The sequence below is a fragment of the Grampus griseus genome (assembly GCF_964374135.1).
Source record: "Grampus griseus genome assembly, chromosome: X".
Lineage (NCBI taxonomy): Eukaryota > Metazoa > Chordata > Mammalia > Artiodactyla > Delphinidae > Grampus > Grampus griseus.
The window spans coordinates 6,053,470-6,074,768 of record NC_138999.1 but is presented as its reverse complement, the minus strand read 5'-3'; the positions used below and the strand labels follow the sequence as shown (position 1 = coordinate 6,074,768).

At 43.0% G+C, this 21,299-nt stretch overlaps 1 protein-coding gene across 1 annotated transcript in view; it reads left to right on the top strand.

The window, feature by feature from the left end:
• Positions 1–21,299, top strand: part of ANOS1 (anosmin 1) — a gene marked incomplete at its 5' end in the record, with an annotated part of 180,795 nt that overhangs the window by 9,632 nt on the left and 149,864 nt on the right. The window contains one exon of the mRNA XM_082681202.1: positions 21,210–21,257. Coding sequence (XP_082537328.1) covers positions 21,210–21,257 — 48 coding nt within the window. The remainder of the gene's footprint in view (positions 1–21,209; positions 21,258–21,299) is intronic.

Here is a 21,299-nt window from a genome sequence, read left to right as displayed (position 1 = left end):
AGCGGAGGATCAGAAAGAAAGACATCTTCACAGCACATGACTGGGAACCCTGCATCCCTGGGTGGCTGTTCTCCACTCTAATGTCCTGCTAGACTGGCCCTGAGGCCTCTGCCTGAGGCTACTTCATCCAGAGGCCAGAATGAGGGATGGCACAAGGTATGATACTATAGTTATGGATATGTCATTATGCATTTGTCCAGACCCATAGAATATACAGCCAAGGGTGAACTCTAATGTAAACTATAGATTCTGGGTGATAATGATGTTTCAGTGTAGCTTCATCAATTGTAACAAATGTGCCACTGATTGGGATGTTGATAATGGGGGAGGCTATGTGTATGGGGGAACAGGGGGTGGATGAGAATCTCTGTGCCTTTTAGTTTTGCTATGAACTTAAACTGCTCTAAAAAATTAAAACTTTTTTAAAATAAATGTTTTAAAATTTAAGTTTTTAATTTAAAAAACCCTTTGAAGTTTCTTCGAAAGTTCTTAGTTCTAGGTAGTGAATGAAATTCAGATCTCTTATATGCTCTTGTCACTTAAAGATTTTCTCTTCCCGTATGATGCATGGGAATAGCTTAAGTAGATTTTTAAATTGAAATTTGAAATCCAGGATAGGTATTGTGTAAGTAGAAAAGGCCGTTGAATTCTAGGTCATCTATTCTATTAGGAAAACATAGCTGGCTTCCCAGATGCTGGGTGCTTATAATTCTGCAGATAACATATTTTTCTTGAAATTGACTGTTTTTATTTTTGCAAAGCGAGGTCTTTCCTTGGGGTTATCGAGCTTTCTCTTGTATCCCATTTAATTCATCATGTTTTCTCAAGTGATCTCTCATTAAAACATGCTATTTTTTTTGAAGTTCATATTAAAATAACCCAGAATCATGATGAATGGGCTAGAATATCATATAAGTCAGGGGATAATGTACTATGAGGTGTTCTGTATTAGTTTGATTAATTATTCTGTACTGTCTAGTGAATAGTGTAAATTAGCACAGTGAAGAAGCATATATCACAAGAAAACCATGTGACAAAAATCTGACTTAGTAAAGGCGATTAGAATGGGAAAACCATGTATCTCTAGTAATTCTTTTTTCCTGCTTATGTTTTCTCCACTACAAATGAAAGTCAACTAAACTACATCCTGAGCCTTGCAGCCAATATGTGTTTATCAAGGTGGTAGACTTTGCTTTAGTATTAAAATAAGTCCTTCTAGGATTTGTCGAGTGTGTTCCAAAACGCGTTACTAAGCTCTTGTGTAGGAATGCAAATAGTTTTCATTTATGGGGCATTGTGTGTTTTTTCAAGTAACATTTTTTAAATGATTGTAGTGATAATAGCAATAGAATCCAGTTCATGTTATCTGGCAACACATTGTCTCTGGTTACTATTAATGCTTCTGAGTAATTAGCTCGATAATTTAAAATTAATCCTTAGCCTCTGCTGGTCAACACACCAGAAACCAGGCCGTAATGAGTCTCTCGGGAACTGCTTATTATGAAGCAGGATCACCCCTGTCAAGTTTCACAGCTGCCAAGCATCTATTTTGAAAAATAATAGGGGACTTGAGAGTGTCTTTAAAGACTGCTGTGATTTTCCTCCTCACCGTCGTCCCAGTCAGTGCATAGCAACTTCCTCGAGTTGTTTATTTTATGAAGATACCCAGAGACTGAGGTGAGGCTGAGACACAGTGGAGGCCAGCGTGGCCTGGACCTGCTGGGGATCATTGCTCTGGGTGATTCGTGCTCCCCGAGGTAGTGTCGGCCCTCAGGCTCAGAAGCAGAAACGGACTTGGAGTTGGTGGAAACTCAGGCGCGCGCGCACACACACACACGCACACACGCACACACAGACACACACACACACACACACACAGACACAGACATCCAAAGATCAATTTATTACTTGATAAAGAGGATTGTATGTCTCAGTACCCAGGATGCTATGAGATACCTGAAGAGCTGGATGAAGTACTCAGGACTCTACGTGGTAACGTGGAGAGAGAGAAGGAAGCAACACTTGGAGTGGGATTCCATGAAGTCCTGTGTAGCAAAGTACGACCAACAGTCCTCCTCCCTCTGCAGCCAGGTTCTCTAGCTTCAGCAAGCCTCAGAATCAGTGGGTAGCCTTGTTAAAACACAGCTCACTGCACCCCACTCTCAGAGCTTTTGATTCTGTGGGTCTCGGGTCAGACTCGAGATGTGCATGTCTGACAAGCTTCCAGCTGAGGCGGACACTGCTGGTCCTGGGACCCCACTTTGAGAACCACTGATGTAGGGTTATTTATGCTCTGGGGCTTCTCTCTAGGGTCCTTTTCTGCTTGGTAAGTTGTGCCACGTTCTAGCATGGAAACTTTACGTTCTCTGCCCCCTGACCGCAACATTCCTCTTCTGACCAACCTTCCTCCTTCGTTCCAAGTTACATAACATTTATTAAGATTTAGCTGATTAAGTAGGAGTCGGTGGTGGCTTCCTCAGCAGGAATGTCACTGAGGGCACAGTTTCAAAACAGTCACTTGTCTAGGGAGAGGGTTGGAGTCTCCGCTGGCCGTCATCTCTTTGGAAACATGGGTCACGGCTCCAATCTGTTGATGGGGGAAGAAACCCATCACTGCTTCCTCTGACCATATGTGTTCAGGAGATCTAGGTATAGGGGGAAGACGCCTTAACAAAGACCTTAGAGAGCAAAAGTCATTCGCAGGCAAGGTTTGTTATGAAATGAATTCGAGAACATGACGTTGGGGGGTCTGGACAGGGTAGAAAGAGCACCATAGAACGGACTGGTTCCCCTTGGGGGAGGGCAGATGCGGGGCATGCCCACATCATCTCCTTGTGACTGTGTGGTTGCTTCTTTAAGAGGGCTGTTTTCACCCCAGACTGGACTGCTTGATCCTAAAGAGTCTACTCTATGGTTAATAGTTGTCTCCTTATAATGCAAGCGTATGCCTTAAGTACTTTATGTAAAACACGAGGGACCGGTCATCGTTGGCGGCGAGATGGAGAGAAGATGGGACGTACAGAGACACTGCGCTCTGACCGATGCTGGGAGGTGGCAGGGAGGTCAAAGTGAGGGAATAAACCCCGACAGTGATTTTTTGAAGCAAGTGAAAAAACTGCATGAAAATATTAAGGCAGATTCTCAGTTGGGGTGGAGGTTGGGGTTTGGTTGAAACAACATAGCATTCCTTCCATGGCTTTGATTTAGTTTTAGTCACTGTTATGGGATGAACTGTGTCCCCCACCCCCCAAATCCATATGCTGATGTCCTCACCCCCAGTACCTCAGAAAATGAGCTTACGTGGAAATAGAGTTGTTGGAGATAGAATTGGTTAAGATGAGGTCATACTTGAGTAGGATTAGCCCCTAATTCGATATGCCTGGTGTCCTTATAAAAAGGGCAAATTTGGACACAGACACGCATAGATGTGAGGACACAGGTAGAAAACTGTGTGACGATTGGATTTGCAAGGAGAACGGGCAGCTAACGCTTAAAGGACCCGCGCTCCCTGGTGGCTTTCGGAGGGGGGGTTTAAAGGCATCATTTGGGGTGAGGGTTGCAGGGTACATGACTTTCTTCTGATTGGTTGGTGGTGGTTCCAACCAGACTGGGTCTTGTGCTCTGTATGTAATCACTATCTTCCACCCGGGTGGGAGCCTTAGTTTCTGAAGAACAGCTCAAAGATGTGTGTCAGATGGTTATGTATGTTCCTTGGGGAGCAACTCGGACTCTGTTTTATGCTGAACTATTGTTTAAGCTATCATTACTTTTTTTGCTTAACTGCTTTTCCTATGTTTCTGCATTCCCTCACTTCCCTAATTAGTAACTACTTAAGTCTGCTCTTTAGAACCTAGGGAAGGCCTAGAAAACTAAAGCCTTTTTCTGTAAACAAGAAACAGGGTACACGGAGGGGCTTTTGTGCCAGGGGGGACCCTGCAGGGTCCTGCTCAGTTTCAGTCCCCCCTTTTCTTTGCTACTCCTCGGCCCTGATGGGAACAGGGACAGGACAAGATACGGAATAAAGTTTTGGATAGAGAGGTTAATTTTATACCCGGCAGGGGAACTCGGTTTTAGGGGGACTCAGTTTGACCATAAAGCAAGGAACGGCTAAGAGTTAAGAGAAGGGCATGGACCAGATTCTCCCCTAGGGCCTTCGGAGAGGGTTTGGCTCTGCTGACACTTTGATCTCAGACCTCCAGCCTCCAGAGGGTGAGAGAATGTGTTTCTGTTGTTTAAACCGTCTAGTGTGTGGCGTTTTATTACAGCAGCACTAGGAAGCTTCTTGTCACTGGGTTTCATTTTGAGTTTTAAATGCTGTTAGGAATAGCGTGATACTGTGATTTATAAGAAGATGTATTTGGTTGTTCAGGTGACCAGAGTATTTCTCATATTATGTATTTGGTCTTCACCCATTGGTTCCTGACTCACAACTCTTAAAATCCTTGCAATTTCCTGTAATAAGAGCGATGAAGGTATCTTTTGTTACGTTAACGAGAACGGGGTGACTTTTGAAAAGCTCCTGGGTAATCTGAAGAAGGGGGTTGGTTGCCGCCCCCTTCAGACATCCTGGGAGGGGAGGTGGGCTGGAGGTTGGATCAGTCACCAGTGGCCCAGGATTTAATCACACCTATGTAATAATAATAAGCCTTCTGTAAGAACTCAAAAGGATGGGGTTCAGAGAGGTTTGGGTCGGTGCCCACGTGGAGGTGCTGGGAGGGGGTTGAGGTTGGAGAGAGCACGGAAGCTCCGTGCCCCTTCCCCGTGCCGTGCCCTGTGCTTCATTTCCATCCGGCTGTTCCTGAGTTATATCCTTTTATAATAAACGAGTCATCTAGGCAGTAAAATGTTCCTGTGGATTCTGTGGGCCACTCTAGCAGATGAAACCCAAGAAGGGGTCATGGGAACCACTATTTATAGCCAGTTGGTCCCAAGTACAGGTAACAACTTGGACTTGCAACTGGCGTTTAAAGCCAAGGAGGGATTGTTGGAACCGCCAGTCTGTAGTTTGTTGGTCAGAAGCTCAGGTGATAGCCTGGGCTTGCTGTTGGCATCTGAAGGCGGGGGGCAGTCTAGTGGGACTGAGCCCTTATCCCGTGGCATCTGGCGCTGTGTCAGGGTAGATAGTGTCCGAATTGAATCACCCTGTTGATGTGCAAGAATTGCTCAGTGGGAGAAACCACCCTCCCCCCTGCAACACACATGTTGGAATTGGGTCCAGGACCCCCAAAGAAATAGTATTTGTTGTTATTAGATTTTTAATGTTCCCCCAAATGGGGTTATGAGTTATGACTTTAATTTAGTGCAGCTCTGCATTGAAGTGCTGGTCTGATCTATGCTTTGCGTGGACCTCGTGCGTTTGCGAAGATTCCAAGCAACCAAATGATATAGAAGTTCACGACTGACCTTATTCCTAAACAGTTGAAAGTCGTTTTCTTTATCATTAAATCAAAACTTATTGAACGCTCTTAGAATTCTGCTTCTCCACGGTTAATCAATCACATGAGCCAGGCAGGACTCCAGAACTCTCTGTGAACTTCTTCTAAGTTATTAAGCGTCGCTCCTTGTGCGAAAAGCGCTCCTGTCAATGGATTTGCATCTTGCCAGCTAGACAGTAGTCTTGACTTTAAATGATCCCAGGGGTCTTCATAAACGTCTCTGCGACGATCTTTCTAAAAACACTCTTCTTCGCATTTTAGTAAAGAAGAAACTAATTTTTCCGAGAGCTCACAGTTTACGATGGAGAAGTGACCTGGGATGCTCAGTAGGGTCTTCTGACTCCACATGAGGTGTGCGTTGTATTAAAATAGTTTGATTTGAATCAACAATGTGTTACATATTTTTAGACTTCCTGGACTCCACTATCTGCGTCTCTAAAGAGAGGGCATCGGTCTTGAATCTCCCTTAACTCTCCCAATTCTCATGATCTAGAATTTTCCTCAGATCCTGGCGTTGCCAGTATTGCTGATGGCTTTCATGTGTTACTCAAATCTGTGATAGTGAGTGACCCAAGTGGCGAGACAGTCCTAGGCATGGTCATTCCGAGGTTTAGTGCCATCACTGGACACTTACATCCTCCCTCCCCACCCATTCTGCACTTTCCCTTCTCCTCAGACACTGGTGGGCATTTCTCAAAAAGTTCCCCATTTCACGTTCACTTCCAAGATGCAGGCTGTCTGCATCATTGTCTTGGTCCCGCCGTTGAGTTTCGTGGGGTTGAGAAACATCTCTGTGGCCTTCCCTCTCAGGACTCAGACTGAATGGACCCTGTGTTGCGTCTTTCTCATGTGGTTTGGGCCTTTCTTTGTAGGTGTTGTAAATGTTTTGGAGTTATTAGTGGTGTTAAGTTAATTAGAGGATAAAATATTGGCAGGCAGAAGGTCTAAAAGTTAATACTTCTTACCCCTTTGCTCTGTAATGGTTTTGAGAGGTTTAGATAGGAATTCAGGGACGGAAGAGTCGATGAGACAGGGTAACGTGTTACTGGGACACTGTAACCTCCTTCCTTTGGAAAGTTCCTTGTATTGTAAGACAGTGGCATGTCATTAACGACTTACATGTGTCTTGTTTTCAGCAAGAAGATGGATTAAATGACCCTCAAAGGTCTTCTCTGTTTTGTAATTATAGGGTAGCGTCTGAGTCAGAATTCTACAGTTCACAAACATTTTGAGTGCCTATTTGCAGTCATGTTTTGGGTCCCTTTCCTCGTCCTGGTTGTACGTAGACAGCAGGCTTGGTCCTAGTCGAATAGATCTTATACTTTCACAGAGAGGGATTGACAGAAATGCCCGCTGATGCAAATGCTTTGCACAGAACGTGACTGTCAGTAATGTTGAAGGAAGTCTCAGAGAGCTCTGGGGTCCCACGTGGCTCATGTGATGAACGGTGGAGAGCCCTCAATAAGTTTTGCTATAATAAATTGGTTTTCAATTGCTTATGAATAAGAGCGGCTTTTGTATACTACCCTTCCCAGGTAGGACAAGATTGAATCCCTCTGTAGCTCAGAGATCTTGTGAAGTCATTGTTTTAGTAGCTGACTACATCCCTTTAGATTCTGTTAATATTTCTCCTAATTTTCTGTTTTGTTCACGTCTAAAACATCCCACGATAAAAACACAACAGCAACAAGAGCAACAACAATTAAGGAAAGAAAAGGCCTAAGAAGACTCCTAAATATTCCTAGTCATTTAACGTTGCCTAAGTATACTTTAGTGAGTTGTAAATATGTACCTCATCCCTGTCTTTCCAGAGAATGATAGTAAGAGATGTAATGAAGAGTTGCGTAAAGTTACGTTTTTAAATTGCTGTTCCACATTGCTCTTGCATTTTTTCTCCTTTGATAATGGTTTGAACTCTTCACAGGAACTTTGATGTGTCTTTTAAACAATATTTCCACTGTTCCTTTCAGTTGTTTGGTACACAGCCTCACACGAAAGTTGCTTTCAAAAGGGCAGATTAACACAGCTGCCTATAACAAGTGGAAACGTATTGGAAAAACAATATGTTCTTCGGTGAACGTGCTCAAGAGACCACAATTCTCTTAGTTTCAGGAAAGATGTATTAACCTGCAGTGGAATTGTGGTGGCTCCTAAGCTAGCCTGGTGGATCGAGGAGCATCTTGTTGGGACTTGAAATGAACAGATGTGTCCTTGGGCTGTAATGCTGACCCCCCTACCAGCCTTTTCCTATAAACCCACTTTCCTCTGCTGCACTGGAGGGACTACACTTCCGTGCTGCTCTTAACACCTTCCCACCATGGGGTTCCTTTCTTCACCCCCCTCATCGTTTTCGAGAAATACGCCTCATATCTGCTTGCCTTTGTCGAGACTTAGCTTCTCCCAGAAGCCCTTCCGTTGGAGAAAGCGCATTCCCTCACACTCGATGTCTACGGCAAGATGCATGCTTTCCTCGGGTGGTGTTATGCGTGCAGCATATTCTGGGATTTTGAGATCTGAGCTCAGAACCTTCCTGGGTGGTGTTCTTAGGATCAGCCCTGCAGGGGAAGTGGACGGAGCCTGGAGCGGGAGGTGGAGGCGGGCTGCGGGCCGGAGCAACTGCAGCCACCGCGGGTCCCGTCACACGCCCTGGAGCTTAGGGTGCCTTGAAGGTTACCCTGAATGGGACGAGGTTGGGCCTTTGTTCCCCAGCATCAACCAGGCATTGGATACGGGCTTCTCCCTGAAGGAATGTGGCCTCGGGTCGGCTCTCTTCAACCAAGTGCCACTTCTGGGCGGGGAGAGAGGACGTTTAGCCGTGAGCTGCCAGCTCTCAACACTCTCAGGAGCCAGGAACGTGTTCACTTCAGTCACGTGGTTGGGATGTGGGGCCATCTGGGTGGTCCATGGCAGTATTTCCCACAGACAATTACTCTTATTTTGTAGAACAGAATTCTCCCACAGTTCCAACCATTGGCACACCTTGGCGCTCTCACCCACCAGAACGCTTCTGTCTTACGCTTTTTAAACTCCACTTTTCCATGCTGAGCACAAGCACCTACCATTTTAGTGCTTTCATTTCCTTTGCACAAGCGCTCTGTCTTGTTCAGCACAAGACCTTCATTCCGGAATCCCTCAAAGTTGAGATAGCCTATTGGCCTAGTGTTTACTACATGTGCCACATTGTAAGGAACGTTCGGGGCATCTGTTAAGCTACAGGTTCCAGGGTCGCGTCTAGGTCTGCCGAGTCAGTCCCTGAGAACCTTTGTGTTTAACACATTTCCCAGGTGATTCTTGAACCAGGCAAGTTTGAAAGTACTGTTACATTGACCCTTCCTGTAACTTCCTGCTGAGTCCTGTCTAGGACCCGTGATGCATCATTTTAATCTTTTTTTTTTCCCCCCAGTAGTTTCATTTTCTTGCCCTTTGGCTACTCTCTAGCTATATAATTCTAACTCTAAATCTGCCAGGCTCTAGTAGCTGCCTGCTTGGATGTCAGCTCAGTGTTGGGTACTGCCAGGAAGATCACACACCTGTAGGGAGCGGTGTGACTGTAAATCCACCGTCTCAGCCGCAGGTAAACGTCTGAACTGTCCATCCATCCTCCGAGTGTGCCTCGGGTCAACTTCAACTCCTGTCTTCCTTCAGCAACTAGTGCGCTTTTCACTTCCTCCTTAAATTCCCTCCCCCATTACACTCACTTCTTGTGGGAAGTTTCCTCAGTTCTGGTCTCATTGGGAAGAACGAAGGGCACAGGAAGCCCCTTCCTCCCAACTTCCCGTCAGGACAAATTCTGTACTCACATCGCATGTAGACATCGTAGGAGCTGACGTCGGGTTTACCTTCGGTGTTTGTGGTATGGGCAGACCTTCCTACATCCGCTGACCATCCCCTGCTCCTTATCATCACCGGCCGACTCTCTAGAAAATAGTTACCAGTTTAATAAATCGCTCACTACTTATTTCCTGGCTGCAGATTAGGGAAAGGGGGAATAGTCCCCAGAAGAGTAACTATGAAGATATGTCAGTATGGAGGAGAAAGGGATTTGTGGAGAGCTGACATACATCTGTATACAAGATTTCACGGGATCTAAGAAGCCATGGGCAGAACATCCATTTTTACATAACCCGAAGATTTTAAAAAAATGATTGTGAATAATGACAGATGGTTTAATGATGGTCATTTATGAAGCATCATTGGGTCTCACTAATACCTTGTTGCTTTGTTAACAGCTTTCATCTGGTCCAGGAGATGTGGAGGTTTCTTCCGCCTTCATTTGCATTTTTGCATGAGGTTGTGAATCCTTTCGTTCCTATATTAGGAAGAACGTGTAGCACCGGTTCATCTACCTGTGACATACTCCTTCCTTAAATCCTATAAAGTATTAGTTATTAGTTACAAGAAAATATGAAAATGTGCAGGTTCAGTCTTTCCACCAATGAGTATTTGCTGCACCTCTTTAGTCTTTGCATTTCTGAGCACAGAATAATTTTTCCTTTCAATGTCAAATCTTAGTCTAATTATTTTAATCACATTTTTTAAAATTAATTTTTATTGGAGCATAGTTGATTTACAGTGTTGTGTTAGTTTCTGCTGTGCAGCAAAGTGAATCAGTTATACATATGCATATATCCACTCTTTTTTAGATTCTTTTCCCATATAGATCATTACAGAGTATTGAATAGAGTTCCCTGTGTTATACGGTAGGTTCTTAGTAGTTACCTATTTTACATATAGCTGTGTGTATATGTCAATCCTAATCTCCCAATTTATCCCTCTCCCCTTCTTTCCACCTTGGTAACCGTAAGTTTGTTTTCTACATCTGTGACTCTATTTCTGTTTTGTAAATAAGTTCATTTGTACCATTATTTTAGATTCCATGTATAAGCGATATCATATGGTAATTTGTCTTTCTCTGTCGGACTTCACTCAGTATGACAATCTCTCGGTCCATCCATGTCACTGCAGATGGCATTATTTAGTTCTTTGTTATGGCTGAGTAATATTCCATTGTACACATGTACCACACCTTCTTTATCCATTCATCTGTCGATGGACGTTTAGGTTGCTTCCATGTCTTGGCTATTGTAAATAGTGCTGCAGTGAACATTGGGGTGCATGCATCTTTTCAAATTATGGTTTTCTCCGGATATATGCCCAGGAGTGGGATTGCTGGATCTTATGGTAGCTCTATTTTTAGGTTTTTAAGGAACCTTCATACTCTTCTCCTTAGTGGCTGCACCAATTTACATTCCCGCCAACAGTGTAGAAGGGTTCCCTTTTCTCCACACCCTCTCCAGCATTTACTATTTGTAGATTTTTTGATGACTGGTATGAGGTGATACCTCACTGTAGTTTTGATTTGCATTTCTCTAATAACTTGTGACAATGAGCATATTTTCACGTGCTTTTTAGCCATCTGTATGTCTTCTTTGGAGAAATGTCTATTTAGGTCTTCTGCCCATTTTTGGATTGGGTTATTTGTTTTACTGCTATTGAGCTGCATGAGCTGTTTGTGTATTTTGGAGATTAGTCCCTTGTCAGTTGCTTCATTTGCAAATATTTTCTCCCATTCTGGAGGTTGTCTTTTGATTTTGTTTATGGTTCTTTGCTGTGCAAAGCTTTTAAGTTTAATGAGGTACCATTTGTTTATTTTTGTTTTTATTTCCATTACTCTAGGAGGAGGATCAAAACAGATCTTGATGCAATTTATGTCAGGAGTGTTGTACCTATGTTTTCCTCTAAGAGTTTTATAGTATCTGGTCTTACATTTAGGTCTTTAATCCATTTTGAGTTTATTTTTGTGTATGGTGTTAGAGAATGTTCTAATTTCATTCTTTTTCATGTAGCTGTCCAGTTTTCCCAGCACCACTTATTGAAGAGGCTGTCTTTTCTCCATTGTATATTCTTGCCTCCTTTATCAAAAATAAAGTGACCATATGTGCATGGGTTTATCTCTGGGCTTTCTATCCTGTTCCATTGATCTATATTTCTGTTTTTGTGCCAGTACCATACTGTGTTGATCACTGTAGCTTTGTAGTATAGTCTGAAGTGAGAGAGCCTGATTCCTCCAGCTCTGTTTTTCTTTCTCAAGATTTCTATGGCTATTCAGGGCCTTTTGTGTTTCCATACAAATTGTACAATTTTTTGTTCTAATTCTGTGAAAAATGCCTTTGGTAATTCAATAGGTATTGCATTGAATCTGTAGATTGCTTTGTGTAGTATAGTCCTTTTGACAGTATTGATTCTTCCAATCCAAGAACATGGTATATCTCTTCATCTGTTTGTGTCAGCTTTGTTTCATCAGTATCTTATAGTTTTCTGAGTACAGGTCTTTTGCCTCCTTAGGTAGGTTTATTCCTAGGTGTTTTATTCTTTTTGATGCGATGGTAAATGGGATTGTTTCTTTAATTTCTCTTTCTGATCTTTCAAGTCACACTTTAAGTAGTAATTAAACCCAACATGTATAGAACCAACAAGGTACACAACTCAGTGTAAATGGTGATAGCGTGCACAACTGTGACCACCAAGTTCACATGTGTAAAGTGTTGACCTCTATGTCATGACTGCCACCTGGCCAGCAATGATGGTGCACATTCATCGCAGTTGGGGTAAGAAGCACCCCGACTTCAGAAACAATCAGATTTTATGTCTTCATGGTGTGTTATCTCAGGACTTTTCCTGAGGTTGTTGAAAGGGGATGTTCTAGGTCCAAACAAGTGCATCCTGGTCATTAATCATGTTTCCAGAGCTCATTGCCTCCTCGTGTCCACCAGACTTTCTTTCTGTGCTTTGTCTCTAACTCCTGTGGACTGCAGGTGTAGCTGGGATACTCAGATTTTAGTGGGGACTGCATATCCAAAGTTGGACGGGCCGGCCCGGTGGTTGCCATGGAGACCGAGCTGAAGCTACATAACTGAGCCTAGCCTCCTAGTGTCGGAAAGTACCACCTCTTCATTCAGGCGCCCACCAAAGGGGCCGCTGAGAGGCAGTCCTCATGCCAATGGCTTTAGTGTGGCTGGGTTATAATCATCTTAAAGAATGCAGAAGATTTGCCTTCGCCTCTTGGTGACAAAAGCAAAATGTGCTTTTATATTAAATTTTAGAGAGGTTTTAGCATCTCGTGTTTACGCCCAAGGACTTAATATGCCACTTAACCCAGACTTTCGGGACCTTTTCTATCTTTCTTGCCTCTTTCATCCACTTCCTTCCCTACGGCTCCTTCTCTTCTTCCCGGTCTTGTCTTTCTCACCATCACTGAGACCCAAACAAATGATCAACACTAAAGTCAGGGACCCTTCAAAGTAAGGGTTGGAAACAGAAGTGGGTGTGGCCGACACAAGCCACCCACCTTGGAGATAACCCTTCCAGCACTTCGAAGCAGATGGTCATTCCTACCTGCTGAACCCTTGTACCTCTGCCCTGCCAGCCTGGGCCCTTTATTCCATAGGCGTTTACTTTCCAGACAAGCAGGTATGGCGCCTGGGGAGAGGTTCCTGGAATTGGGAGAATCCACACAATTTACCAGCGAAGTAAACACTTGAGAGCGATGTCTGAGCATACGCCTGCCTTTATCATCTGCATTCATCTTCATCGACACCGTTTCTTGTCCCTGCTGTGAAGGAGGAGCTGGGAAGAGAATGACGTTTATACCGACGTTTCTTTGTTTTCTCGGTTTCCCAGGAACAGTGCTGGAGTTGTTTAATTTATATAGGTACTCTATTGCTCGTGCTTCCCTTTCTTTGTAATACGAGTCATTTACTAAATTTTAGTTATTACATTTCATGCTCCCTCTAAACCTACCTAAGGTTGGATTTCTCTTGGCACAAGTCATTTATTCAGTCTTGAAATCTTCCAGGGCTTTATGTGATTTTGTGGAGAATGCACAATTTACCAGAATTTTCTCCTGAAAATATAAATTTTATGACCAAACATGGTTCAGTGAATACATACCCCAAATCATAGCTGTGGCAAGAATGAATTCAGACCTAGCACATCCTCTTGGAGGCGATTACAGTTGGAAGACTACTGCTTGAGGTGTGCTAACAGAAGCTAGCATCTCCGATTCTGTGGTGGGTCCCAGCATTCTGTCAGAGACAGTAAGTAGTAAAAGTTGCGTCCTCATTTAGTGTTCTCCCACAGACAGAATTTGTAAGCATATTCCTTATTAAAATTCATAGTAAAGTGTTAATGAAAGTAATGTTTTCCCATATGGCATCGTCGAGCCCTTGCTGTTCTATAAATTTTTCTTTAGATGACTTTATTTACATCTATAAAAAGATAATTAGCATGACTGTTTCTTAAGTAATTTGTACTTGCTTCTGAATACAAGTTTTTGTTCAGATTTTCATATTCTCAGGCCCAATCTCTTGGACACTCTACAGGAAACAAAATAATGAGGCCATTTCCTAAAAGCTCCACCCAGAGAAGATGAAAAATTTGTTCAGCTCCATCTATTTATTTCCTTCTTTTCAGTTCCTCATGATCTAATGATTAAGTTTAAATTTACTTGTATGACTCCCTATTCCATTCATGTATTTATTCAGTCAATATTCATTAAGATCATGAGGGAGCCAGTGGTGAGGGGGAGATATAGACACATTCTGTCTTTAAGGAGGTCATGGGCGGGGCCGAGGTGGGGAGTGGTCGTGATGATCACTAAGGAAAGAGAACACGAATATGTTTATACTTGGCAACTGTGTAGAATGCGTCGGCAGAGAAGTACAGGGAGGCGCAGAGCATGTGCAACAGGGGAGCTGTTGTAGTCAGGGAAGGCTTCCTGAAAGAAGTGGCACTTGCAGTGACCTGAAGGGTGCATGGGAGTCGACTTGGGGAGGAGACAAGTTCTGGGTGGGAGGACAGCACTTACAGAGGTTCTCGTTCCTGGACAAGCTTGCCAGGTGTGAGGAAGTGAAGCAAAGAACCTGGCGGGGCCCTGCATTCCAGTGGTGGGGGCCAGAGGGGAGGGCTGGGTGTCGGGAGAGGTGTATTTGTACGGTCAGATACTGTTTTCCTGTAGAATTCAGTTCACTCTGAGAGATTGGTAGAATTCAGAGGGAAATTTTTTAGGGGGACTGGTTAATGAAAAGGCTGTTTATTTACTGAGGATGGTCCATAACATGTGAAAGAACTCCTCCTCTAAACAACAGATGTAAACACAGAGCTTTTTTTACCTTTTAAGTAGACTTTGTTTTAGGTTCACAGCAAAATTGAGCAGAAAATACAAAGAGTTCCTATATACCCTCTGGCCCTATACGTGCACAGCCTCTCCTGTTATCACCCTCCCCCACAGTGGTACATTTGCTACCTTGACGACCCTTCATCCACATGTCATCATCACCCCAAGTCCGTAGTTTACATCAGGGTTCGCTCTTGTACATTTTATGGGTTTGGACAAATGTATAATGTATCCACCATTACAGTATCATACAGAGTGGGTTCAGTGCCCTAAAACTCCTCTGTGCTCTGTCTGTTCATCCCTCCCTCCCCTCAGCCTCTGACAACCACTGATCCGTTCACTGTCTCCATAGTTTTGCCTTTTCCAGAATGGCATAGAGTTGGAATCATACAATACTGTAGCCTTTTCAGACTGACTTCTTTTGCTTAGCAATATGCATTTAAGTTTCCTGAGAAATATTTTGAATGAATGTATCGTTGTGATGACCACTAGCAAAGATTCATTTTAAAAAATATTTTGAGCCATGGAAATGCTGAGTGTCAATTTAAGTGTCCTGGACCCCTCTGTTAGCTGCTGTGGAATGCGTGAGAAACTTTGTGAGTGTATCGACGATAGAAAGGAATATCCTTATAACAACAAACGAAATCAACTATTTTATTTCTTAATTCCAAAGTAATAGGAAAATATTCTGGATGAAAATGAGCTGCTAAATTTTAATCTATGCCTTCATTTTAGAAACTTTACATTTAACATGAAATGAAAATCATCGATGGAGTCACAGCTAGTTACTTGTGGTTTCATAGGGTTGATTTGTAAAGTTTAGGTCTATTGTGGGTTTTCTGGAACGGTTTCAACTCAAATGTTCTGTCCTGCTGTTGGGCAGTCACTCAGGGCTGAGTTTCCGAAACTGCCCACTGCTCAGGCCTTGGGGCTCTTCCACACCGTTCCCCGCTTATGCTAAAAAAACAAGTGGGATCTGTCCTAATTCTCTGTTTTCTTTGCAGATGGTTGTATCTAGATAACTAGTTTTCATCTCTCTTTATCCTTCCCTTGAGGGCCGTCTTTGAGTGAAGTGTTTACTTGAAGCTTTTGAAGAATTATTTTTCTTAAAGGAAAAAATCAAAAGGCTAGAAATGGAGGGACTTTGAAAATATCATTGAAATAGTGTCTGGGTGCAGTTGATTGAACTTTATATAGACTCTTTGAAAGTTGGATTGAGTGGCATTCATGTTTGATCTAGTTAAACCAATAAAATACAGGATATAATCTTGAGATAATTACAAAAGTCCCGGCTGTCTGATCCTACCTGGAGGTTACAATGATGATTCTAGAGGCAAATGTCTTTCATGCCTAATGTACTTTGTCTCTTTATTTTGCTGGCTTTTAGCCAGAGCGAGACTTTTTTATTGTTGTTGTCAATTGGCTTTAGTGGTGAAGGCTATTGTAATGCAACTAAAAACTTCCCCCAGGCGGGATGTTGAAATGTACCGGATTCTTGTCTTTTTCCATTGCTTTCCTGCTCAAAGAGAGGTAAGAGCAGGTAAGCAGCGTAGGTGGATGGTGCAGTGTACGTGCACACCTGGCCCAAACACAGTGGCTGGAGTTACTCAGGGGCTTATAGACATCCTTGATGCCATTAGGCAGGGTTCGTAGAAGTTCTTTGTAGGGATAAATTGTATGTATGGCCGATGGTGATTGGTAAAGGCAAAGGCATAGGGCAGCTGCAGTACCTTGACATGGGGGGGGGGATTGTTTTAAGAACAATAGGAAACCCAAAACCCAAAAAGGAAATACGGTGGAAATGTGTGTGTGTGTAGAAAATTTCTGCAGAGAGAAAACTCCATGAATAAATTCAAAAGACAGGTGATGCACTGGAAGCATTTTACAACACCTATTACAGACAAGTTATTATTAAGTCTAATTGGTACTAATAGCTGCTGCAGTTGCTAAGAAAAGGGTAAACCATCCAAAATAGAAATGGTAAAACGCACAGACAGTTCACCGTAAAGGAAATACAAATGGCCAATTAAAGGCAGTTAGAGCAATTGCCGTCTCATCACATTGGCAAACATTGGCAAATTGCTACCACCCAGGGAAAAATCCATGATAATTCCCCCCGCCCCCCTCGCACCCCCCAAGCCTCACTAATAAGATGGAACCGGTTAGCCTAGGATGAGTGTTACACACAGGAGCTGGGAGACTGTAAGTCCAGGATTACTCCTGCACTCCTCAGAACAAACATAACGGCAAACAAAGGAAGTAACGTCCATAATCACAATGGCCTTTAAAAAAAAATTTTTTTTTATATCTAACTCTGTGCCAAATATTTTGCTAAATACTTTGCATGGATTACCTTTTTAATCTTCCCAAGCAAACTGTGACATACTATCTTCAGTAATGAAAAAAGAAATGATTATAATCACAATAATCTTCCATGCCTGCTCGCTGTTGCCCCGAATATTTCTTTCTAATGACAGCTTTTCATTTGATGATTAATGGGAAATTGTGCTTAAAATGAAAATGCTTTGGTCGAGGAGATGCGTTGATATTAACTCCCAATAAAATGTAGACAGCAGATGGGCTTTGTGGCTATTGGGGTATTCGAGCCAATAGGACAGGGAACACTGTGTTTCAGCATGGGAGGGGGCGCAGAGTTTGCATTTGCTGGGCGGCTGAAGACAGTCTTTGCCGGATTCTTTTATTGTTGAGGTTGGACCATTTCCTCTACAAAGGGAGCAAAAGGATTCTAACCAAGGTGTGCCATGAACAGAGCGTCTCACAGATCGGATCCTCTATTTTCTTTTTTAAACCCCCTGACATTTACTAAATAAAATATTTTATTTCCAGTAAGTCAAAATCCACTGTAATCTGCTTTCTACCTACTCAGCCAACCTCCTCTCCTATTGTCTGTTCCAGCCCATCCATCCAATCTGTTGTTCCCTGAACTTACGGCGTTCAGGACTGTCTGGACCAATTCTGCTCTCCTTCCGAGATTATAAACCTGGAGATTCCTTCACAGCCCACTGTAAATCTCACCCTGTGTCTCACTCAGCTTTCCTCACTGGGGTACTCACGGTTGAGTTTAACCACTGGCTTCAGGATGTCCGTATTTTAGTTGCCGTCTTTGACTCCCAGTTTCTTAAGTAGAAAATGGGTAAATGAAACTTGTGTCGTATACGGGATGGTTATGTGGGGCTGAATATGTCCAACACCAGAGCGAGTGCCTGCTATATAGATGTGGCCAGTCATGTCATCATGGTAATAGTTATAGGTAATAATCAGGTCAGTGGCATATTACCCCACGGGTAACATTTTGTCAGCCACTAATGGGGGGCAAGCAGCAGTTACCACGCCTGCTTTTGCAGGCCCAGTCACCTTTGCATGGCCTTTGATGGAAGCCACCTCTGTGAGAATCAGGAGCTGGTCCAGTTGCTACTGTGAAACTTTGAAGCAGAGAGCAAACAGGAAGGCCGGTCTGCTGGACCACACACTCTAGTTGAGGAGCTAAGGCTTAGATCAAAGAAAACAGATGCTACAGCAGGAGAGGGTGTGATACATCTCTCAAGAGCTGTGCGGCACATGCAGCAGAGGCAGGCATCCAGAGGTCCTGCCCATCTGTCCAGGAAAAGGCAGACCTGGAGGGGAAGGAGGTGGAAGCTGGTCCGAGGTCAAGGTTCCCAGAGCAAGGGGCCGGACCCTCTGACCTGACACGAGGAGGCAGAAGGTCCTCAGACCTGGTGCAGGAGCTTGTCAGGATCTGGCCCTGACCTAGTCTCTTAGATTGGCGTCCATTCACTTCAGCCCTGAGTCTCTTTAGAAGGAACCCCACTGGTTCCCATCTCTGGGCTATGAGCACAGAGCACTCAAGTTGGGGCCAGGATGTTCTCTGACAGACGTGGTCCTCAGAAGTCCCAGCGGGACCCAACCCCGCATGGACCAAAGAGCCTTCCGGGAAAAGACAATGAGGGTGACGTTCTCCAAAGCTGCCCTGGACCCTGTTGTCAGCTTTCCTGTGAAAATATACTCCTCAACGTTTGGCCCCTGCTTTTTGTTGCAGTTGTCACCCTGTTTATGACCGACAGCTCAGTCTGCCTAACCCCCACTGTGAACTTTGAGTTTGTCACCAGGCCAAGGGCTCCTTTTCTGAAACACCAATTTGCCCATAATGCCCTCTTTCTTGCACCCTTTTTACTCACACGTCATTTCCAGTAATTAAACCATGTCCACTGTTGGTCCGGCTTTGGCCTCTGCCCAATCTAATTATTTCTCTGATGTCAACCCTGCCAAAGATCATACTTAACCTCAGCCCAGGCTGTTCATATACTGCTCCAGCTTCAGCCCTTGTTTGTCGGACTGATGAACATTGATATGTAGAGAGAGATGAGGGCCCCCTGAAGATGTGTGGACCTTAATAAGGGGATGAGTAGGTTGATACCGCATTATCTAAAATTGCAGAGATTCAGCAATTTGGGGGAGTTAAGACTGTAAAGGGGAAAGTTAGGGCCGTATGGTGCAGAGATTTCATAGCTAAAGCCTTACTGTGGGACTGAGATCTACAGCTGAGTGAGTTTTAGATAGGAGAGGAAAATTTCTAATCCTAAACAGTTGAGATCTACCCAGTGGTTTGGGGAATCCTGTATTATTAAGATACATTACTGTGAATGGAAGAGCAAATACCCATACAATGGAATGTGACAACGAAAAAGAATGAAGTATTGACCTATATGGCAATGTGGATGAAGCAAAAATAGTATATCATTTAACACAATGTAAAACATGATGAAATGAAAGAAGTCGGACACAGAAGACTACATATTGTATGATTCCGTTTATAACAAGTGTCCAGAGTAGGTAAATTTATAGAGAAAGAAAGTACGTTCGTGGTGGCCAGGACCTGGGTGGAAGGACTGCTAATGGGTACTGCTTTCTGTCAGGGGTGATGAGAAAGTTCAGAAATTAGTGGTGATGGTCGCACAACCTTTCTTCTGAAAACCATTGCGTTATATAAGTAACTTTTGTGTTTGTGAATTATATATCAATAAACGTGTAATAAGAGTATTTTTCAAAAGATATATTATTGGTTCAGTGTTCTTTTAACTGCAAACAAAGGTGATACTATTCTATTCATACCGATGTTCTTAAAAGCTTAGGCATTCATATACAGGAAATGGACTACTTTATCTCATACCCAACCTTGAACTTCAAAGAACAGGAGGCCACAGCATCTTAATTTTTGGATGACTGTTTCTGTTATCTGTTACAACCACGCCAGCCTAGAACAATCTGATGTAAATATCACGGTCCAACCATCACCAAAATTTTAGTCATGTGGAATGACAAGTTTCAAGCAGGAATTCAAATACTAGGGAATAAATCATAGTCCTGCAAAGCTATAGTCAAAAAGATACACGCACCCCTATCTTCATAGCAGCACTATTTACAATAGCCAAGACATGGAAGCAACCTAAGTGTCCATCAACAGATGAATGGATAAGGAAGATGTGGTACATGTATACAATGGAATACTACTCGGCCATAAAAAAGAAGGAAACAATGCCATTTGCAGCAACGTGGGTGGACCTAGAGATTGTCATACTAAGTGAAGTAAGTCAAAGGCAAATACCACAGGATATCACTTATATGTAGAATCTAAAATGTGACACAAATGAACTTATCTACAAGACAGAAACAGACTCACTGACATAGCGAACACACTTGTCGTTGCCAAGGGGGAGGGGTGTTGGGGACGGGAAGGATTGGGAGTTTGGGGTTAGGAGATGCAAACTATTGTATATAGAGAATGGATAAACAACAAGGTCTTACTGTAGAGCACAGGGAACTATATTCAATATCCTGTGATAAACCATACTGGAAAAGAATATGAAAAAGAATGTATATATTTATATAACTGAATCACTTTGCTGGACAGCAGAAATTAACACATTGTAAATCAACTATAGTTCAATAAAATAAATTTTAATAAACAAATAAATCCTAGTCCTAGTATTTGGTACATGTTGAGTAACTGTCAAGCTGTGCGAAGTAGATTGTGTCTCACTTAGTTATCCCACTGACCTCACGCAGGAGATATTGTCCTTATGCTTTACAGACAGATACAGACTGAGGGACAGACATAGTAATTCCCTTGTCCAGAGTCACACATCCCAGTGAAAGGGAAAGAGGAGGGTTTTCCCATGGGATTTGACGTCCAGGCTCAAACACTTATTACTGAATTGGTTAAAATTGAAAGCCTCCAGGATGCCAACTTGTAAATTTACCACAGCTACTTACTATAGAAGAACCGTCTAGCGGTCATTTTCCTGTTGGTCTGTATTCTGTTGCTCAGCACACCCGAGAGACGGCTCAGACACTTTTCCTTTTGAAACACCTTGAAATCTTCATTATTTTATATGTATTTGTATCATAAAGTCAAGGGCAAAAAATGATATCCTGTTTTAGGAAGAGGGACATATATCAGGGTGGCAAAATTGGTCTTTCATTAATGCAAGTATTTTAAAATCATATTAATACACACAGGTGTATGTAGATTTCAAATAGAAAATTATTTAATGAGTCAATATTTCTTTTTCTTTTTGCAGAACAACGGTTCCCTGGTTTGGTGCCAGAATCACAAGCAGTGTTCTAAGGTACGTTCCCTACAACTGTATCAGTATTTTAAAGAACGTTTC